This window comes from Tyto alba, unplaced genomic scaffold (genome assembly GCF_018691265.1).
Source record: "Tyto alba isolate M040663 unplaced genomic scaffold, T.alba_DEE_v4.0 Super-Scaffold_18, whole genome shotgun sequence".
Taxonomy (NCBI): Eukaryota; Metazoa; Chordata; class Aves; order Strigiformes; family Tytonidae; genus Tyto; species Tyto alba.
The window spans coordinates 12061417-12075760 of NW_024881280.1; the positions used below are offsets into that span (position 1 = coordinate 12061417).

The 14344-nt window shown below is 52.7% G+C and overlaps 1 protein-coding gene across 1 annotated transcript; it reads left to right on the top strand.

Moving 5' to 3' along the window:
* The first annotated feature begins 3613 nt into the window (after nucleotides 1-3613).
* ZFP36L1 (ZFP36 ring finger protein like 1) lies at nucleotides 3614-7270 on the top strand. Its single transcript, XM_032984727.2, has 2 exons — nucleotides 3614-3905; nucleotides 4712-7270. The coding sequence occupies exons 1-2, from the start codon at nucleotides 3849-3851 to the stop codon at nucleotides 5660-5662; spliced, it is 1008 nt and encodes a 335-aa protein (XP_032840618.2). The 5' UTR covers nucleotides 3614-3848; the 3' UTR covers nucleotides 5663-7270.
* Nucleotides 7271-14344: the final 7074 nt, after the last annotated feature.

A 14344-nucleotide genomic window follows, 5' to 3' on the forward strand; every position in this document is an offset into this window, starting at 1 on the left:
TTGTCCTTCCTCCATCCCCAGCCTCCTTACATTGGAGCACCCCTGCAGAAAAGACACATCGATTTACCTGAAGATTCCCATGGGAGCGGGGCAACAAAATGCCTAACTCATCCAAAACTCACAGGGGAAAGCCTTGCTCGTGATGAAAGCACTTCCCTTTCCTAGCTTGAAACTTTGGGAACCGGGTGGTAGGAGGGGGAACAAACCAAACCACTACTACCCCGCCTCATTTTCAACCATTCAGTCTTTTTTGCACTCGTGTTCTTGCTCAGTAACTAACTGATGCAAGCAGACCTGCAGGCTTCCTACTGCCGAACAGCTCCAGGTGAAGATAAGTGGAGGTGTCTTAAGATAGCAATCTTCTTCTGTTGCTATGGGAGCTGTAACATCACCAAATATATTTGTGGCAAAGCTGGCACTTGGACTGAGTTTATACTCGGTGCTCAAAGTAACCTCTCATTACCCTGGTGGGGAGTTAAACTAGGTAAGGAGCGCAGCCACCCCGTGAGACTGTTCTCCAGCCTTTGGCAGAGGCCGGCGTGTGAAACTGTGCCCAGCGGCTCGGGGACCAGCCAGTGCCGATTTGCACTTCCCAGCATTGACCTCCTCCTGCCTGGCCCAAACAATCTGACGTTGCACAGCTAATCCCAAATTTGTGAGGTGCACCTCCAAGCCTGTCAGGGTTAGACAGAGTATAAAGTGTAAAAGCAGACCCTAACTATGTAAAAATAACCACGTTGGGTCAGATCAAAGGGCTGTTGTGGCCTTTCTCTTACCTCCAAGAGCAGCCAATGCTTAGGGGGGAAAATGGGGGAATGGGAGAGTGATACTTTTGCTGTGCATTGTCCAGCAGCGTGCCGTGGAGGTCTGCCTTTGCCTTTAGTAAACCTCCAGGGACTTTTCCTCCATAAATCTGTCGAATCGCTTTTTTGACCCCATTTATACTTTTGACCTCCACAGCATCGTGTGCCAATGAGCCCACAGCTTTATACATGCACACCATTGGAAAAAGTACTCCTTTAAACCTTCTGCCTTTATAATTTCGTTCACTGCCCCCTGCCTCTTCCCTGTTTTCTGGCCTTTCTGTCCCTTTTCAGCTCTCATTCAGGAAAGTGGTTCTTAATTCTTCTATTAAATGTGCGCACAGGTCTGCTGAAGAATCTTACCCCTCTGTACTTTGAGACAAGTTTAGCAACTGCTTGCATCAGAACCAGGGAATGAGAATGCCCCAGAAGCTGCTCCTGTGCTGAGGATGGATTTGGGAAGCGTTCAGGAAGTCCTGGACATTTATTCCTGCTTCCCAGGCCCAGCTGTAACATCCTAACTGGAATGTGCTGGGCCTGGATGGATTGACCCACAAGAGAAAGCTAGAGAGTGTGGCACTGCATTCATCCACTTTTTCAGTAATCCTTAATAATTGACTTCCATTTATTCATTTACCTATCTTTATTCATTTGCATCTATCAAAGTTCTGGCACGGCTCTGGCGGGAGGTGCAAGGCTCCGATTTTTTCATTCCTCTGCTTGGTGTGAATTCGTGCCCACACAAATTCCCACTCTGGCCCGGAGGGCTCTGACTTTTAGCCACGAGGTGGGGTGAGCAGCTAAATTCCTGATCTGAGCATGTGCGCAGCCAATGCAAAGCAGACCACCATGGAGTCGGGGTTTGCCAAGCTAAATCGCTGGAACAAAAATTCCTTCTCGGCTTCAGCCTTCGCCGCTAGATCCGTGGAAATGTGCAACCTTAAACCTCAAGTTTCCAAAACAAACGTGCACAGGGCTAGCGGGTAAATGCAAAAAGCAGTGGGGGCAGGCAGCTGCGCTGGCGGCCCAGGGCCCTCCGCTCTCCTGCCCCAAGCCCCCCGCTCAACTTTGCACCGTGGCTGGCCGACAGGAAGAACCGGGGCGAAAGCTGGGCTGGGAGCAACTCAGTGGTGAAATAGTTATCTCGGCTGGCTTTCTCGGTAACTCTTGGAAAGTCCCCGAAATGACGTTTCTAACCTAACAATTAAAATGGGTTTAATTATAGAGAGGCTCAGAGCCCTGGGAACAAGCACCATCTACAGAATGAGTAAACAACTGCAGAAAATAATAGGCTGGTCTCTCCCCTGGTTACTCCTCACTTCTGGCCAAGGCAAGGAAAAAAAAAAAAAAAACAAACTAGAAAGAGAAGGAAATTCGAGGAACCTGATTGCTCTCCTTAAGTAAATAATAATAATATATAAAAAAAAAAAAAATCTGGAATAGCCAGAGCCTGTGGGCGTTTCTCTCAACTGGTTATTTTGGCTGCTCTTGAAGACCGAAGGAGGGAGAAAAGATCAGCCGCCAGCTCAAAGTCCAGCTCCTGCGACTCTAAAGCAAACAGAAGAGGAAGTGGATGGTTTGTTGGAAGTTTTCAGCACGATGGCCGCTCGGGTCGGCGCTGCGCTGACCAGGGCAGGGGCTTCTCCCCCAGCCGAGCCAGAGTGCAGGGCAGGAGGAAGATTTGGGGTGCCGGGGCAGGGCCCCCCTCGCGGGGCACAGCGCCCAGATGCTGTCGCTCGGCCTCAGATGGAACACCCACCAAAGTGACAGTGGGGGCGAGCCTCGCCTCAGGGGGGGTAACAGGTATGGGGCAGCAGGTTCCGCGCTGAGGCACCCCAGTATCGACAAGCCTTGAGGCGCTTTGCCTTTCTTTAAACACAGAAACTGCCGCCGTCCTCCCCCCGCCTCCCCGCCATAGCGATATCAGTATGAATCATACTTTTGCCTACTAAAATCTGGAACAGATTACTTGCTCAGAGACTTTTTTTTTTTTTTTTTTTCAGTTTTACAATTTTGAGTTCTGGAGACTGGAAGAGGACTCTACGGGGAGAAAAGGCAGAGTTTATCAAACACCCCTTTAAAGGGCAAACCCGTATTTTTAACGATTTGATGTGGATGGGAGCCAATCCCCCTCGCAAGCGCCTGCCAGGTTTCAGCAAAAATTAGGAAAAAGGGAGTAAGGCGGGGGGGGGGGGGGGGGGGGGGAGGGGGCGATATGAATCAGCACAAAGGCGGTCAGCTTGCAAAAAAAAAAAAAAAACCAAACCAAAATAAAAAAAAAAAAAACACAAAAAGACCCCGCGAGGACGATTGGCCGCGCCGAAAACGGACCGAGACCAACTTAAAGTGACCAGATCCGCGCGGGCCGGAGGGAAATCTCGCGCGTTGCGCACCGCGGCGTGGGGCCCGGCGGGGCCTGCGGGAGCACCCCCGCGGCGTGGGGCCGGGGCCGGGGCCGGGGCCGGGGCCGCTCCGTCCTTCCCGTCCCGTCCCGTCCCGTCCCGTCCCGTCCGCGCGCGCAGCCCCGCGCGCAGCCGCCGCCGCCCCGCGCCGCGCCCCGCGCCGCCCGCGCGCACAACCGCCTCCTCCAGAGCGGGGGCGGGCGGCGACACCACCCCCCCCGCCGCGGCCCGCCTTTTGCCCCCCCCCCCCCCCCCCCCCCCCCCCCCCCACTTTTCTTTCTTTTCTTTCCTCTCCCCCCCCTCTTCGCTTCCCTCCCCCCACTTCTTCCTCACGAAAGTTTTTTTTTCTCGACCTGCCCGCCCGGGTGATTCAGTCGCGGTGTCAATCACCCTGCCCTCCTCCTCCTCCTCCTCCCCCTTCCTCCCGCCGCCGGCTCCTCCTCCCGGGGTAAGTCCGAAACTTTATAAGTTGAGCTTTTCCCCGAGCCCGCTGGAAGCGGCGAGCGGGCGCGGCGGCCGGGCGGGCTGGTGGCGGCGGGGGGAGGCTGCGAGCCGGGGCGCTGGAGGCTGTGCCTTACCCACGCCGTGACTCCTCGTGTCCGTGTGCCGCTGCCCCACCCGCTTCCCCCCTCGCTCGCCGAAGATGTCCACAGCCCTGGTGTCGCCTACCATCTTCGACCTGAGCGAAGTTTTATGCAAGGTAAGGACGCCGTCGGGGGCGGCTCCTCCGGCTTCGGGGCGCTGCAGCTTCTAAGTCTTTGGGGGTTGTTTTGGTTTCATTATTATTTTTTTGATTATTTTTATTTATTTTTGTTTTCCCCCCGTTTTCTGGTCGGGAGCGGGTTCGGAGCCGGAGGGCGCAGGGTGGGGGCCGCCCCGTCCCGGGGCGCGGGGTCCCCCGCCACCGCCGCCCGCGCTTCCCGCCGCGGCCGCCCCGCCGGAGGGGGGGGGTGGGTGTGTGTGTGGGGGGGGGACGGGCACCACCCGGCGGGCTCAGCCGGGGTCGGTGTTGGGGGGGGGCGCCCCGATCCTTCCCCTGCCCCCGGGGCCGCCGCGCCGCAACACGCCCGGGCGCGGCGGGCGGCGGCGCTGCCGCGGGGCCGGGCGGGCTCCCCAACCCCTCCCCCGCCGGGCTCGGCCGCCCCCCGCCCGGCCCCGCCGGAGGGGGAAGCGGGGCGGGGGCGCTGCCCTTCCCGCTCGCCGCCGGTCCCCCGGGGGGGGGGGGGGGGGGCTTTCCCAGAAAGGGAGCTCCTGCCTCCCGAGTTGTTTTGGATGCAGCCGGCGGCTCCCCGGCGCTTTGGCTCGCTTCGTTACTGCCCTGCGCCGAGGCGGGGGCGCGGCGAGAGGGGCTGGGGCAGATGTTGCTGCTGCCGGGGGAAGGGCCGCTCCCCGGGGCCGCCCTGCTCGCAGACGGGTGCCGTGCCGTGCCGTGCCGTGGGAGGCTGCGCGGGGGGACACCGGAGGAGGAGGCGGTGGCGGTGACCGGCCCTTGCTTTCTCCCCGCAGAGCAACAAGATGTTGAATTACAGCTCCTCGGGTGTCGGTGGGTGCCTGCTGGACAGGAAGGCGGTGGGCACCCCGGCCGGAGGGGGTTTCCCTAGGAGGCACTCTGTCACCCTGCCCAACTCCAAGTTTCACCAGAACCAGCTCCTCAGCAGCCTGAAAGGGGAGCCGGCTCCCATGCTGGGCCCCCGGGAAAGCCGCTTCCGGGACCGCTCCTTCTCCGAGGGCGGCGAGCGCCTGCTGCAGCAGAAGCAGCCCGGGGGACAGGTCAACTCCAGCCGCTACAAGACGGAGCTGTGCCGCCCCTTCGAGGAGAACGGCGCCTGCAAGTACGGCGACAAGTGCCAGTTCGCCCACGGCATCCACGAGCTGCGGAGCCTCACCCGCCACCCCAAGTACAAGACCGAGCTCTGCCGCACTTTCCACACCATCGGCTTCTGCCCTTACGGGCCGCGCTGCCACTTCATCCACAACGCGGAGGAGCGTCGTGCCGTGGCGGGGAGCCGGGAGCCCCCCGTCACCGACAGACCCCGCCTGCAGCACAGCTTCAGCTTCGCCGGCTTCCCCAGCACTGCTGCCAGCGGGCTGCTGGACAGCCCCACTTCCATCACCCCGCCACCCATGCTGAGCGCCGACGACCTGCTGGGCTCCCCCACCTTGCCTGACTGCGCCAGCAACCCCTTCACCTTCTCCAGCCAGGAGCTGGTCAGTCTCTTCGCCCCCAGCATGGGGGTGCAGGTGCCCAGCGGGAGCTCCCCCACCACCTTCTTGTTCAGGCCCATGTCTGAGTCCCCCAACATGTTTGACTCGCCGCCCAGTCCTCAGGACTCCCTCTCTGACCAGGAGGGCTATCTGAGCAGCTCCAGCAGCAGCCACAGCGGCTCAGATTCCCCTATCCTGGACACCTCAAGACGTCTTCCCATCTTCAGCAGACTCTCCATTTCCGACGACTAATCTGGGGTTTCCTCTTGCTGCCCCCCCCCCCCCCCACCTCTATTATGATGTTAAGCTGAACTCCCCCCACCCTGTCCCCAGTAGTCTCAGCTGGATGTTAACATGTCCACCTGCCTGTCGTAGACCCACTGGCTTAAACCTTAAGTGCCAAATTACGATGAAAAGCAATAACGTTTACGAAATTAGTGCCTTTTTAACACTTTCACTGTGACTGTATTACCTCTCCAGCTGCAGAGGGCACCAGCAGCTCTGTGCACTTCCAGATGTGCAGGAAATGTCCGGATCCAGCTCCCTCCACTGGCCACGTACTGCATCGCCCTCTCCCAGTCCCTTCCCGACTGGCCAGTTTCCGCTAGGCTGCAGGCATGTGGGCAAGCGTTAACATCCAGTCCTCTTTCTCCCCTCCCCTTAAAGACTAATCTTGCCTGGATCCGCTCAGGTCTGCGGGAAGAAAAGCTGAGAATGGACAAAGATTGTAACATGAATGGGACTTCGACTGGGAGGAAGAAAACAAAACGAGAAAACAAAAAACAGATGGACTATGAGAGACTTGATTTTGGTGCTAAAAGTTCCCCGTGTATTCATGTGACATCTTAAAACAAATAAAGAAACAGAGGGGGTGGGGCCGATGGAAGTCATTCCACACACACACACAAGTTCGTGTAAACAAAGTTCCAGTAGACATAGCTTTAATGGTTTTGCTCTAGAGTACTTTAGACCTATCTTAGAGCACTCACGCCAAGCTTTTTATTATTTTTTTCTGGGTTTTTAATTTTGTATAACTTTTCAGAAATTGGAGAGCAAATTTTGCTTGTCACTGCACAACAATATAAAAAAGCTTATTTAACTTATCAAAACGTATTTATTGCCGAAACCTATGCTTTTTTTGTTAATTTTGTTCATATTTATCGGGATGATGAATCCATAGAATATATTCTTTTATGTTTAAATTATGATCTTCCATATTAATCTTAAGATTGTGAAGTGTCTTTTTTTCCTTTTTTTCCCCACAGTTTAATATATTATACTACAATGACATTTTTTGTAACTTTACACTTTTGGTTATTTTATTTTAAAAAATGAAAAATTAATTTAAAAAAATGCAAAAAACTGTGTTTGGATTATTTATTTTAGAATTCCCCGCCCCCCTCTTTTTTTTTTTTTTTTGTGTTGGACTGCAAATTGAGTTAATGTGCTTCTTTGCCTTCCTTCCTTCTCCTCCTCTTGCCCTCCCCTGGGTCTTGCCTACCTGGGCTTTAGAATGTACATACCTGAGCTCTGTTGAGAGACAGCGTGGAAGGAAGACCTTTTTCTTCCTCTTGTTGTATAGATTCTTCAAGGAGAAAAGCCTTGGGCTCAAAGTGCCTATCTGAAGACATTCCAAATACAGTTTGTCTTTGCGTTTCTGTATTCCAAGTTTGGAGTTTTCCTTGCCGAGGTGAATGGGACTGGCACAAAGAGAATAATGAATGTAATTTTTTTTTCCCCCCTGTTACTGTTCACTACATTGCTTTTTCTTCCTCTTTGTGTGAGTTTATTTAAAAGAGAATCTCTTTTGTAACGACTGTTTGCAGTTTAAATCAATAAACCCCAAGTTTTTTCAAGAAACTGACAGTGGAGCTGGTTTTACTTATAAAAATCGAGGGTCTGGTTTTAGACAACCACTCAAAGGCAAATACTTCCCTCCTTGACCCTTGAGGTGCCTACCACGTGCTCGGGCATCCCTCCATCCTTCCTCACTGCGGGGATAGCCCTGCAAGCCCCTGCAAGCGCAGGGGTGTACAGATCAATGGCAGCAAGCACCTGATGTCACCTACCCGGGTGGCCTCTAACCCTCTCTTTCTTGCGGAGTCCTCCTCCCATCCTGAGTCACTCGGTCTGTTCCTGCAAACTTCTTTCTGAGCAGTGTAGCTTAAACCTGGGACTGGCTTTTGTTCCTTGTGCGCCCTGTGTTCCTGCAGAGCTCCTTCCTCCTCAAGGAGAGCCTGGGCGTGTTTTGAGCGAGGCTTAAGTGGGATGTTGAAGAGGTACAGATTGTCCAAATCTCAGGCCTGGCTTGTTAGTGGTACTGCTCTGCTTTGGCAGAGCGGCTGTTTGGTGTTTTGCATGGGAGAGGAACACAGACCACAGCAAGGTCTCAGTGTACGCACAAATCACTGCTATCGCATTCAAGCCCTCGTACCCCTTGAAGTATCAATTGGCAACCCCAGAAACTTCTGAAGCCAGTGGTTTTGTCGAGGGATGCTTCTTTGCCAGTGCTGTTCGTGGTGTAAGCCTTGTGTTTTCACCTTTGAGCTCTGCTCTGGAGCAAGCTTGGCGCTCTTCATCTGAAACTGTTCCAGCTCATTTCCAAATCAGGGGTGGAATTCTGCTGCCGAACCACTGATCCTTCAACTGTCTTGACATGCCTCAATGTTCTGGAGAGACATTTCCTAATTCATGTTGGAAAAGTTCCTGCTAAACAAAAGCTGCAGGATACCTCAAGGCTTACGCTGCCGTACCTTCCCTGCTGCTGGCTTTGTGCAACACGCTTTCTTGTGTGGTCTGGCAATAAAGGCGAGCTAGGTGGAGGGAAGATGGTGGAAGAAGAGCGTGCCTGGTAGAAGCTGGTTCCCATGAACAGTGCAAAAGCTGTATGGGGAGTTTGCTCGGCAGATGCTGATGTAACTAGCACGTGGTGCAGTCTGTGTGCTGGTCCCTGAGAGCAGAGCCTCGGGCACAGCCCCGGTGCTGCTCAATGGCCTTCAGATACCTCCTGCTGACTGCAGCCTTGCCCCTGGACAACACAAAGGCAATGGGGCCCACACGAGAGATGAGCTTCTGCCTGGAAGATCAAGCACCCAGACCTGCGTCCTTCCCCACTGCTGGAAGCCGAGCCCTCGGCCTCTGAAGAGCGAGGTATATCTGATCTGGAGAGGATCCCAAGCAGGGTTGTGCACGTGGAGCTTGAAACTGCTCCCTTCCTCTCTGGACTTTCTGTACAGCTCTTCAAACAAATAGTCTTTGCCCGGTTAATAATTGATGAAGAAAATAGCTGTATTAGTTGCACGGTGCTATTGGCATGGCAAACAACTGGGAAGCTGTGCTAAAAGTAGGTCTTTGCTCACAGTGCCTGTGTATTTCCCTTGTCCTAGTGCACTGGTTCTGGGAAGCCAGCACCGTTTTTCTCCTGTGAGTTTATTAATGATAAAAGCTCTATCACTCAATGTTTTATTTTTTGAAACTAACTTTGAGTTAGCTCATTCGGGGGATAGAGAAGAGCAGAACAGGCAGCATCACAAGTTTACTTTCTGTAATAGTTTGCAAGAGAGAGCGCGCATGCAAGAGCCTTCAGTGGTGCAGGGATTTGCCTGATCCAATACCATTTGCAGCTTGAATATATGGCAGCAGCTAGTCTGGAGGGACTCCTCCTTCCTTGGATTTACCATGGATGAGGTGCTCATGCTGTGTCTCGTACGGTTAGCATCTGTGTCCCCGAGCAGTTCACCATGGCTGGCAATAGCCTAGCCCCTGAGGGGCAGGGGGACACCTACGGTGGCTCTTGCTGCTCCTCATGCACTTTTTGTTATGGTCATGGATGCTTGCTGTGGGCGTGGGCTCCTTGTAAGAAGACTGGGTCCATGCTTCTGAGCTCCAGGTATCAGCTGTCACATATTTTTTTGGCTTTGGAGTCAGGTGGCTCTAGTGCTGTCCAGCTTCAACACGTCTAGCTGTCTTTGGAAATTACAGCCAGCGTGTGTGGCTGTGTGTGCCAGTTGCCTCTTGGTAAGGAGTAAGGGCATGACTTTGATCTGCAGAGCTCCAGGTGGCTCAGATCCCACTCCCATAGCTGCCTCCCTCCTTCCTCATTCCTACAACGGCTGTAGGTGTCCCAGCAACTGTACTGGCTATTCCCTTGCTTTGGGCTAGATGTGGCTTTTGTACCAAAACTTCTTCAGTTCTGCAGTCAGGGGCTGTAGAAGCAGAGGCCGCCTCATTTCCTGAACTTCTGTGTAGGTGAGAGCTGCAAAGTCAAACAGGGTTTCGTTGTTGTTGTTGTTGTTGTTGTTGTTATTGTTTTTAAAGGCAGTTGGGAACATTGCTATCTAGTTTTGGCCAACCTTTGTGTAGCATCACTTGTACATAAGCATAGTGTGCCAGATTGCAAGTCACAAAAAATACCATTTAAAAAGAACTCTGAAATGCGCTAAGTTCCTGGTCCTGACAGAATTTGCCTCATCAGCATAGTCATGAAACTGGGAGGCAGAGAAGGAAAGAACTCGCAGTAGTGGAGAACAGTAGAAATACGCCTGCAGGACTGTTACAAGCTGGCTCCAATTTTCAGTCTGTACGATTCCTGCACAGGAAGGGCAATGGTCTGCGAGTGGCACTTGGAGCTGCTGTTGCAAATCACGTAGGGAAGACCGGGCTCTGCCAGGCCTTGCACGGCAGAGGGGGGGGGGAGCGGGGAAGGGGAAGACGGGGGTCACTGTTAGGCATTGGGAGCACGTCATGAGCTAGAGCTCAAGTCCACACAGCATGGGGATAGCAAGGGTGAGAGAGAAGCCATGCCGTCTCGAGTCTGAAGATTTCCTAACTAACAGTATTTGGATGCATGAAGGCTAATGAACTGGGTCTCTCCGGTGGGGCTCAGGAGCAGTGGCATTGAGGGGAAGGTCTGGATAATGTAGCCTGCTGGATACTATCATCTGATGACTATGCCCAAGGGTATGGGTGAATATTAAGGTGCAGTAATACACGTGAAAACCACAGCATGCCATTTACACTTGCTGCAATTTGTGTGGCCCGTGTTGGGGAAAGCCAGCATGTGCTTGTGTCCGGAGAAAGAGGCTTTGGGAGAAGGTGCAATGGTCAGTGTGTGAGCAAAGAGACTCCTGACTCCAGTGCTGGAGGTGTTGCGGGGGCTGGAGGCTGCAGACATGTCCAGGGGCAGCACTGACACAAAAGCACAGCCCCAGTATCTGCCTGGGAGGGAGAGAGGGGCTTGTGCTTGAAGGAGGCTCCTCATGCCCTGTGTAACAACAGGCAAACATCAAGCCGTGTGGTCTTGTAGCCTGCAGTGGGTCTGGGGAGGCAGTTCTGCTGCAGGGAGGTGCTGTGATGAGTGACCAGGTGCTATGGTGACAGGCAAGAGTGTGGTGAGTGAGGTGAAAACTGGCAAAAAATTAAGAGTGAAGAATGGCGCCTTCCTTACCTGGGCCCCACAGAAGATGTGTCAGGAGCAGCCCATAGCAGAACCAGTTGGAGGGGGTATGAACCAGCCACAAACCAGAGGAAACAGCAAAACTAGTGCTGGGCAGGAATTTGGCTGGGAGGAAGGGGTGACAGCCGTTGCAGGGGGTCTCTCTCTGGGGCTGGGAACGGCGGGAGGGACGGCGGGACTGGCTCAGCAGGGACACTGCGGGCGTCTGCCGGGAACTCCTGGAACAGCCCTTGCGCTCGAGGCCGAGTTCAGCTGAAAAACGTTAGAAGATGATTCTGCCCAGTGATGCAAAATGTCCTTTGTCTGGAGACTCCTGCCTGTTAAGCAACGCCTGTTCCTCACAAAGCCGACGCTTATTCCCTAGAATACTTCCAGCAAAAAGAAAAAAAAAAAAAAAAATAGTTCCTCTAAGACACCCTAAACCAATACCTGCTGTGACTAAGCCCTGTGGGCAGCTCCGCAGCTGATTTATATCCTCCCCCTCCAAACTGAAGGGGTTAGAGTGGAAACAGACGCCGCGTTAAACATAGCCGAGGGCAGGGAGCAGGGCCGCGGCAGCGAGGCGGGAGGAAGCGGGGCTGCGGGGCGGCTGCTGCCAGGCGTGACGCCGGTTCGGGTTTCCTCGTAGGCAGAACAGAGCTCCTTTTGGCTGGTGCAGCTTTATGGCCTCGCCTGGGTTTATTATACTGCAAATGTTTTGAATTCCACATCTTAATTTCCAGAGAAGCTCTGCTTAACTTTTTCTGCTTTTTTTTTTTCCCCTGGTTTTGATTTTGAACTTTTTTTTTTTTACTGCCGCTGCCTTAACCTCTTCTTTTTGACTGGGTTTTGGTCAAAGCTGCCATTTTCTGAGCAAACAGCGGACCGGAGTTCTCCCTGCCTGGACTCCAGCTGCAAACTAATCTCTTTTCATAGTTTCATTTTATGTCCACCCACTATCCCCACCACATTAACTTAGTCAACACATGGAAGTGAAATTTTTCCATGCAGGATCCTGCGGGTTGTAAGGCTGTGTGGAGCACGTGACTGACAGCTCCAGAGTTTTCTTGCACCTCTGGGTGGAAGGAAGTTTCCTCATCCCTCACATATGTGAGTGGTTGTCGGTGTGATGTGAAGAGTTTTAACAACTGGAGTCTGTGGAAACATTTCAGGGTTCAGCGTTTCTGTGTGTATTTAAAGCCCTAGCACACCGGCGGGGCGGAGGCAAAGCCATAGGTGTGGTATGTTTGCTGGACCTCCGGTGCTAGCAGACCACCGGTCGGCAAATGAGCTGGGCGGACGTTTTTCAGTGGAGTCCCTCTGTCCCTGCGGGGTTTGTCTCCCTCCGGGAGAGGACAGAAAGAGCAAGCAGACCTGATGCTGACAAAGACTATTGAAGTCTGCTCGGCCTACGTAGTAGGTGCACTTTGTACTTCTACATGATGCCTTCCACACGTGGGCCTGGGAGGACTTTTCAGTTATTTCGGGCACTTGGCAAATATAACTGTACCAATCCCACAGGTTTAAAACCCTGTTAGATATACCAACGCTAAGTGAAGGGGATTGTCCAGCAGTGGCACAGTATCAGAGAAAGAGCTGCAAAAATAATTTAGGACTCCTGATACTTTTTCTGCTGTCTTAATCTCCAGGCAACAGCAAATATTTCTCCGGAATACTCTGGATGAGCAGATGCCAACGTTGATTCACAGGAAAAGGATGTAGCCACGCAAGCCATAGAAATGTTGTTTGGGATGGTAGCCACGGCCCCTAAGGAGACATTAAGCAATATGGAACAAACGCCAATGAAGTTATTTCTTGAAGCTCTTGCTGTGTTTGCTATAAAGAGATTTCTTCAACAGTCTTATGTGACAAGGAGCCATCATGATTTACCTTGATTACAGCTACACAGAGAGAATATACTGTGTTTCACAGCTCTGGAGATGCTGTAAGGACCTTTAGGCATTAGCAAAGTCCTGGTTTACTAAGCAGTTACAGTCACGAGAAATGAGGAAAGATTTTTTTCAAGGCCAACATCAGAGTGCAAAAGGTGCACTTTTGCTTGGAAAAGGAAATGTGCAAAGAGGCTCCCTGTTTATTTTCTTCAGCTTCAGATCTTCTGCGCCGTGTTTAACCGCATTTTGCCCATGATTAGACTTAGAAATTTATCATGGTATTGAAAAGCTGAGAACAAACCTATTCACCCCCTCTTGAGGGTGCCTAGCCAAAAAAGCTAGGGGAGCTGCAAAAAACAATTTTCCTCTCAGTTTAGCTTTGGATTCAGAGACTGAATCTGCTGACCAAGGTATTTACCATCTTCTGGCACTTTCCTGACCAGAAAAACACTTTCAATGTGGATGAAAACAGAACTGGAGATGTTTTTGAAACATATGAAAGTTTGTTTCAATAGCGAGCAGTTTGTAAGAACTTGAAGGCAGGCAGCTGGGGGAGGCCAGCGGTCCCGTGGTGGAGGCCGGAGACAGGCGACTGTGGGGTTATCAGTGCATCGTGCAGGTTGGCAGGGACTTCTGGTGAGTCATCCAGACCTTCAGTCTTAACTGTGACAGGGCTGGTCTTGTTATCCCCGAACCACCTCTCAGGCACAGTGAGTTGTGTAGCGATAGCCTTGACCGTCTCCAGCACCAACGCGTCCGTGGCATTCCCTTGTCAGGGAGTTTCAACACTCAGGCTATTTTAACCTCTCTCTAGGTAGCCTAATACTTAACCTGAATGTCTCCTACAACAATTTGTGCCCATTAACTCCATGTCCCATCCCCTTCGGTTAATGAGACTGGAGCCCAGCTTCCAGGTGAAGTCCCTGCAGAGCGGCACGGGTAGATTCACCTTTCGACTTTCCTGCCAGCTGTGCTCTTCCCCAGCCTGTCCCCAGGGGATCTGCTTTTCCAAACCTTTCCATGCCTCTCTTCCCATGCCTGCTCAAAAATAGGATGTCCTAAACCCATCCTGGACTTCCATTTTCAGCCTGGTTCTGCTCTCACTGATGCTGTCCTGCCTCTGCCTCTTGTGGAGGTAAATTCAACCTTCCTGGACTAATCTGTGGTGAGGACAGGAGAAAAGTGCTATATCAGATTATGTTGGTTCTGTTAGGAGGACAGAGAGATGCAGAATTTGACCTCTTGTCATAGTGTCGTGGTGCCAAGCAGGGCCCTGCCCTGTTATTGCAGGGCGTCCTGGCTCCCCTCACACAGCCTGACGATGGTGGGTGACTGGCTCTTGGGACTTTATCCCCACTGGGTTGCACATATGAATATGCATGCATGCATAATATCTAGCTCTGATGTTAGCACTGTGTTCCATGACACCCAGGGTCCCTGGGCAGTCACCCCGCTGCCAGGCTGGGGCAGCCTGGGGCCCCCACCGGTACGCTCAGAGGAAGCCGTGCTCCTGCCCTTCGCTTTTCCTTCCTGAAAAAGAGACGCTCATCCCTGTCCCCAGGGAACATAAGCTTTGAAACATGAGTTGATTTATTTCCACTTATCATT

Bases quoted from the DNA above. Each gene is read 5' to 3' on its own strand.
- ZFP36L1 (XM_032984727.2), top strand. From the start codon at position 3,849: ATGTCCACAGCCCTGGTGTCGCCTACCATCTTCGACCTGAGCGAAGTT. The intron at 3,906-4,711 runs GTAAGGACGCCG...TTCTCCCCGCAG, and splicing joins TGAGCGAAGTTTTATGCAAG to AGCAACAAGATGTTGAATTA.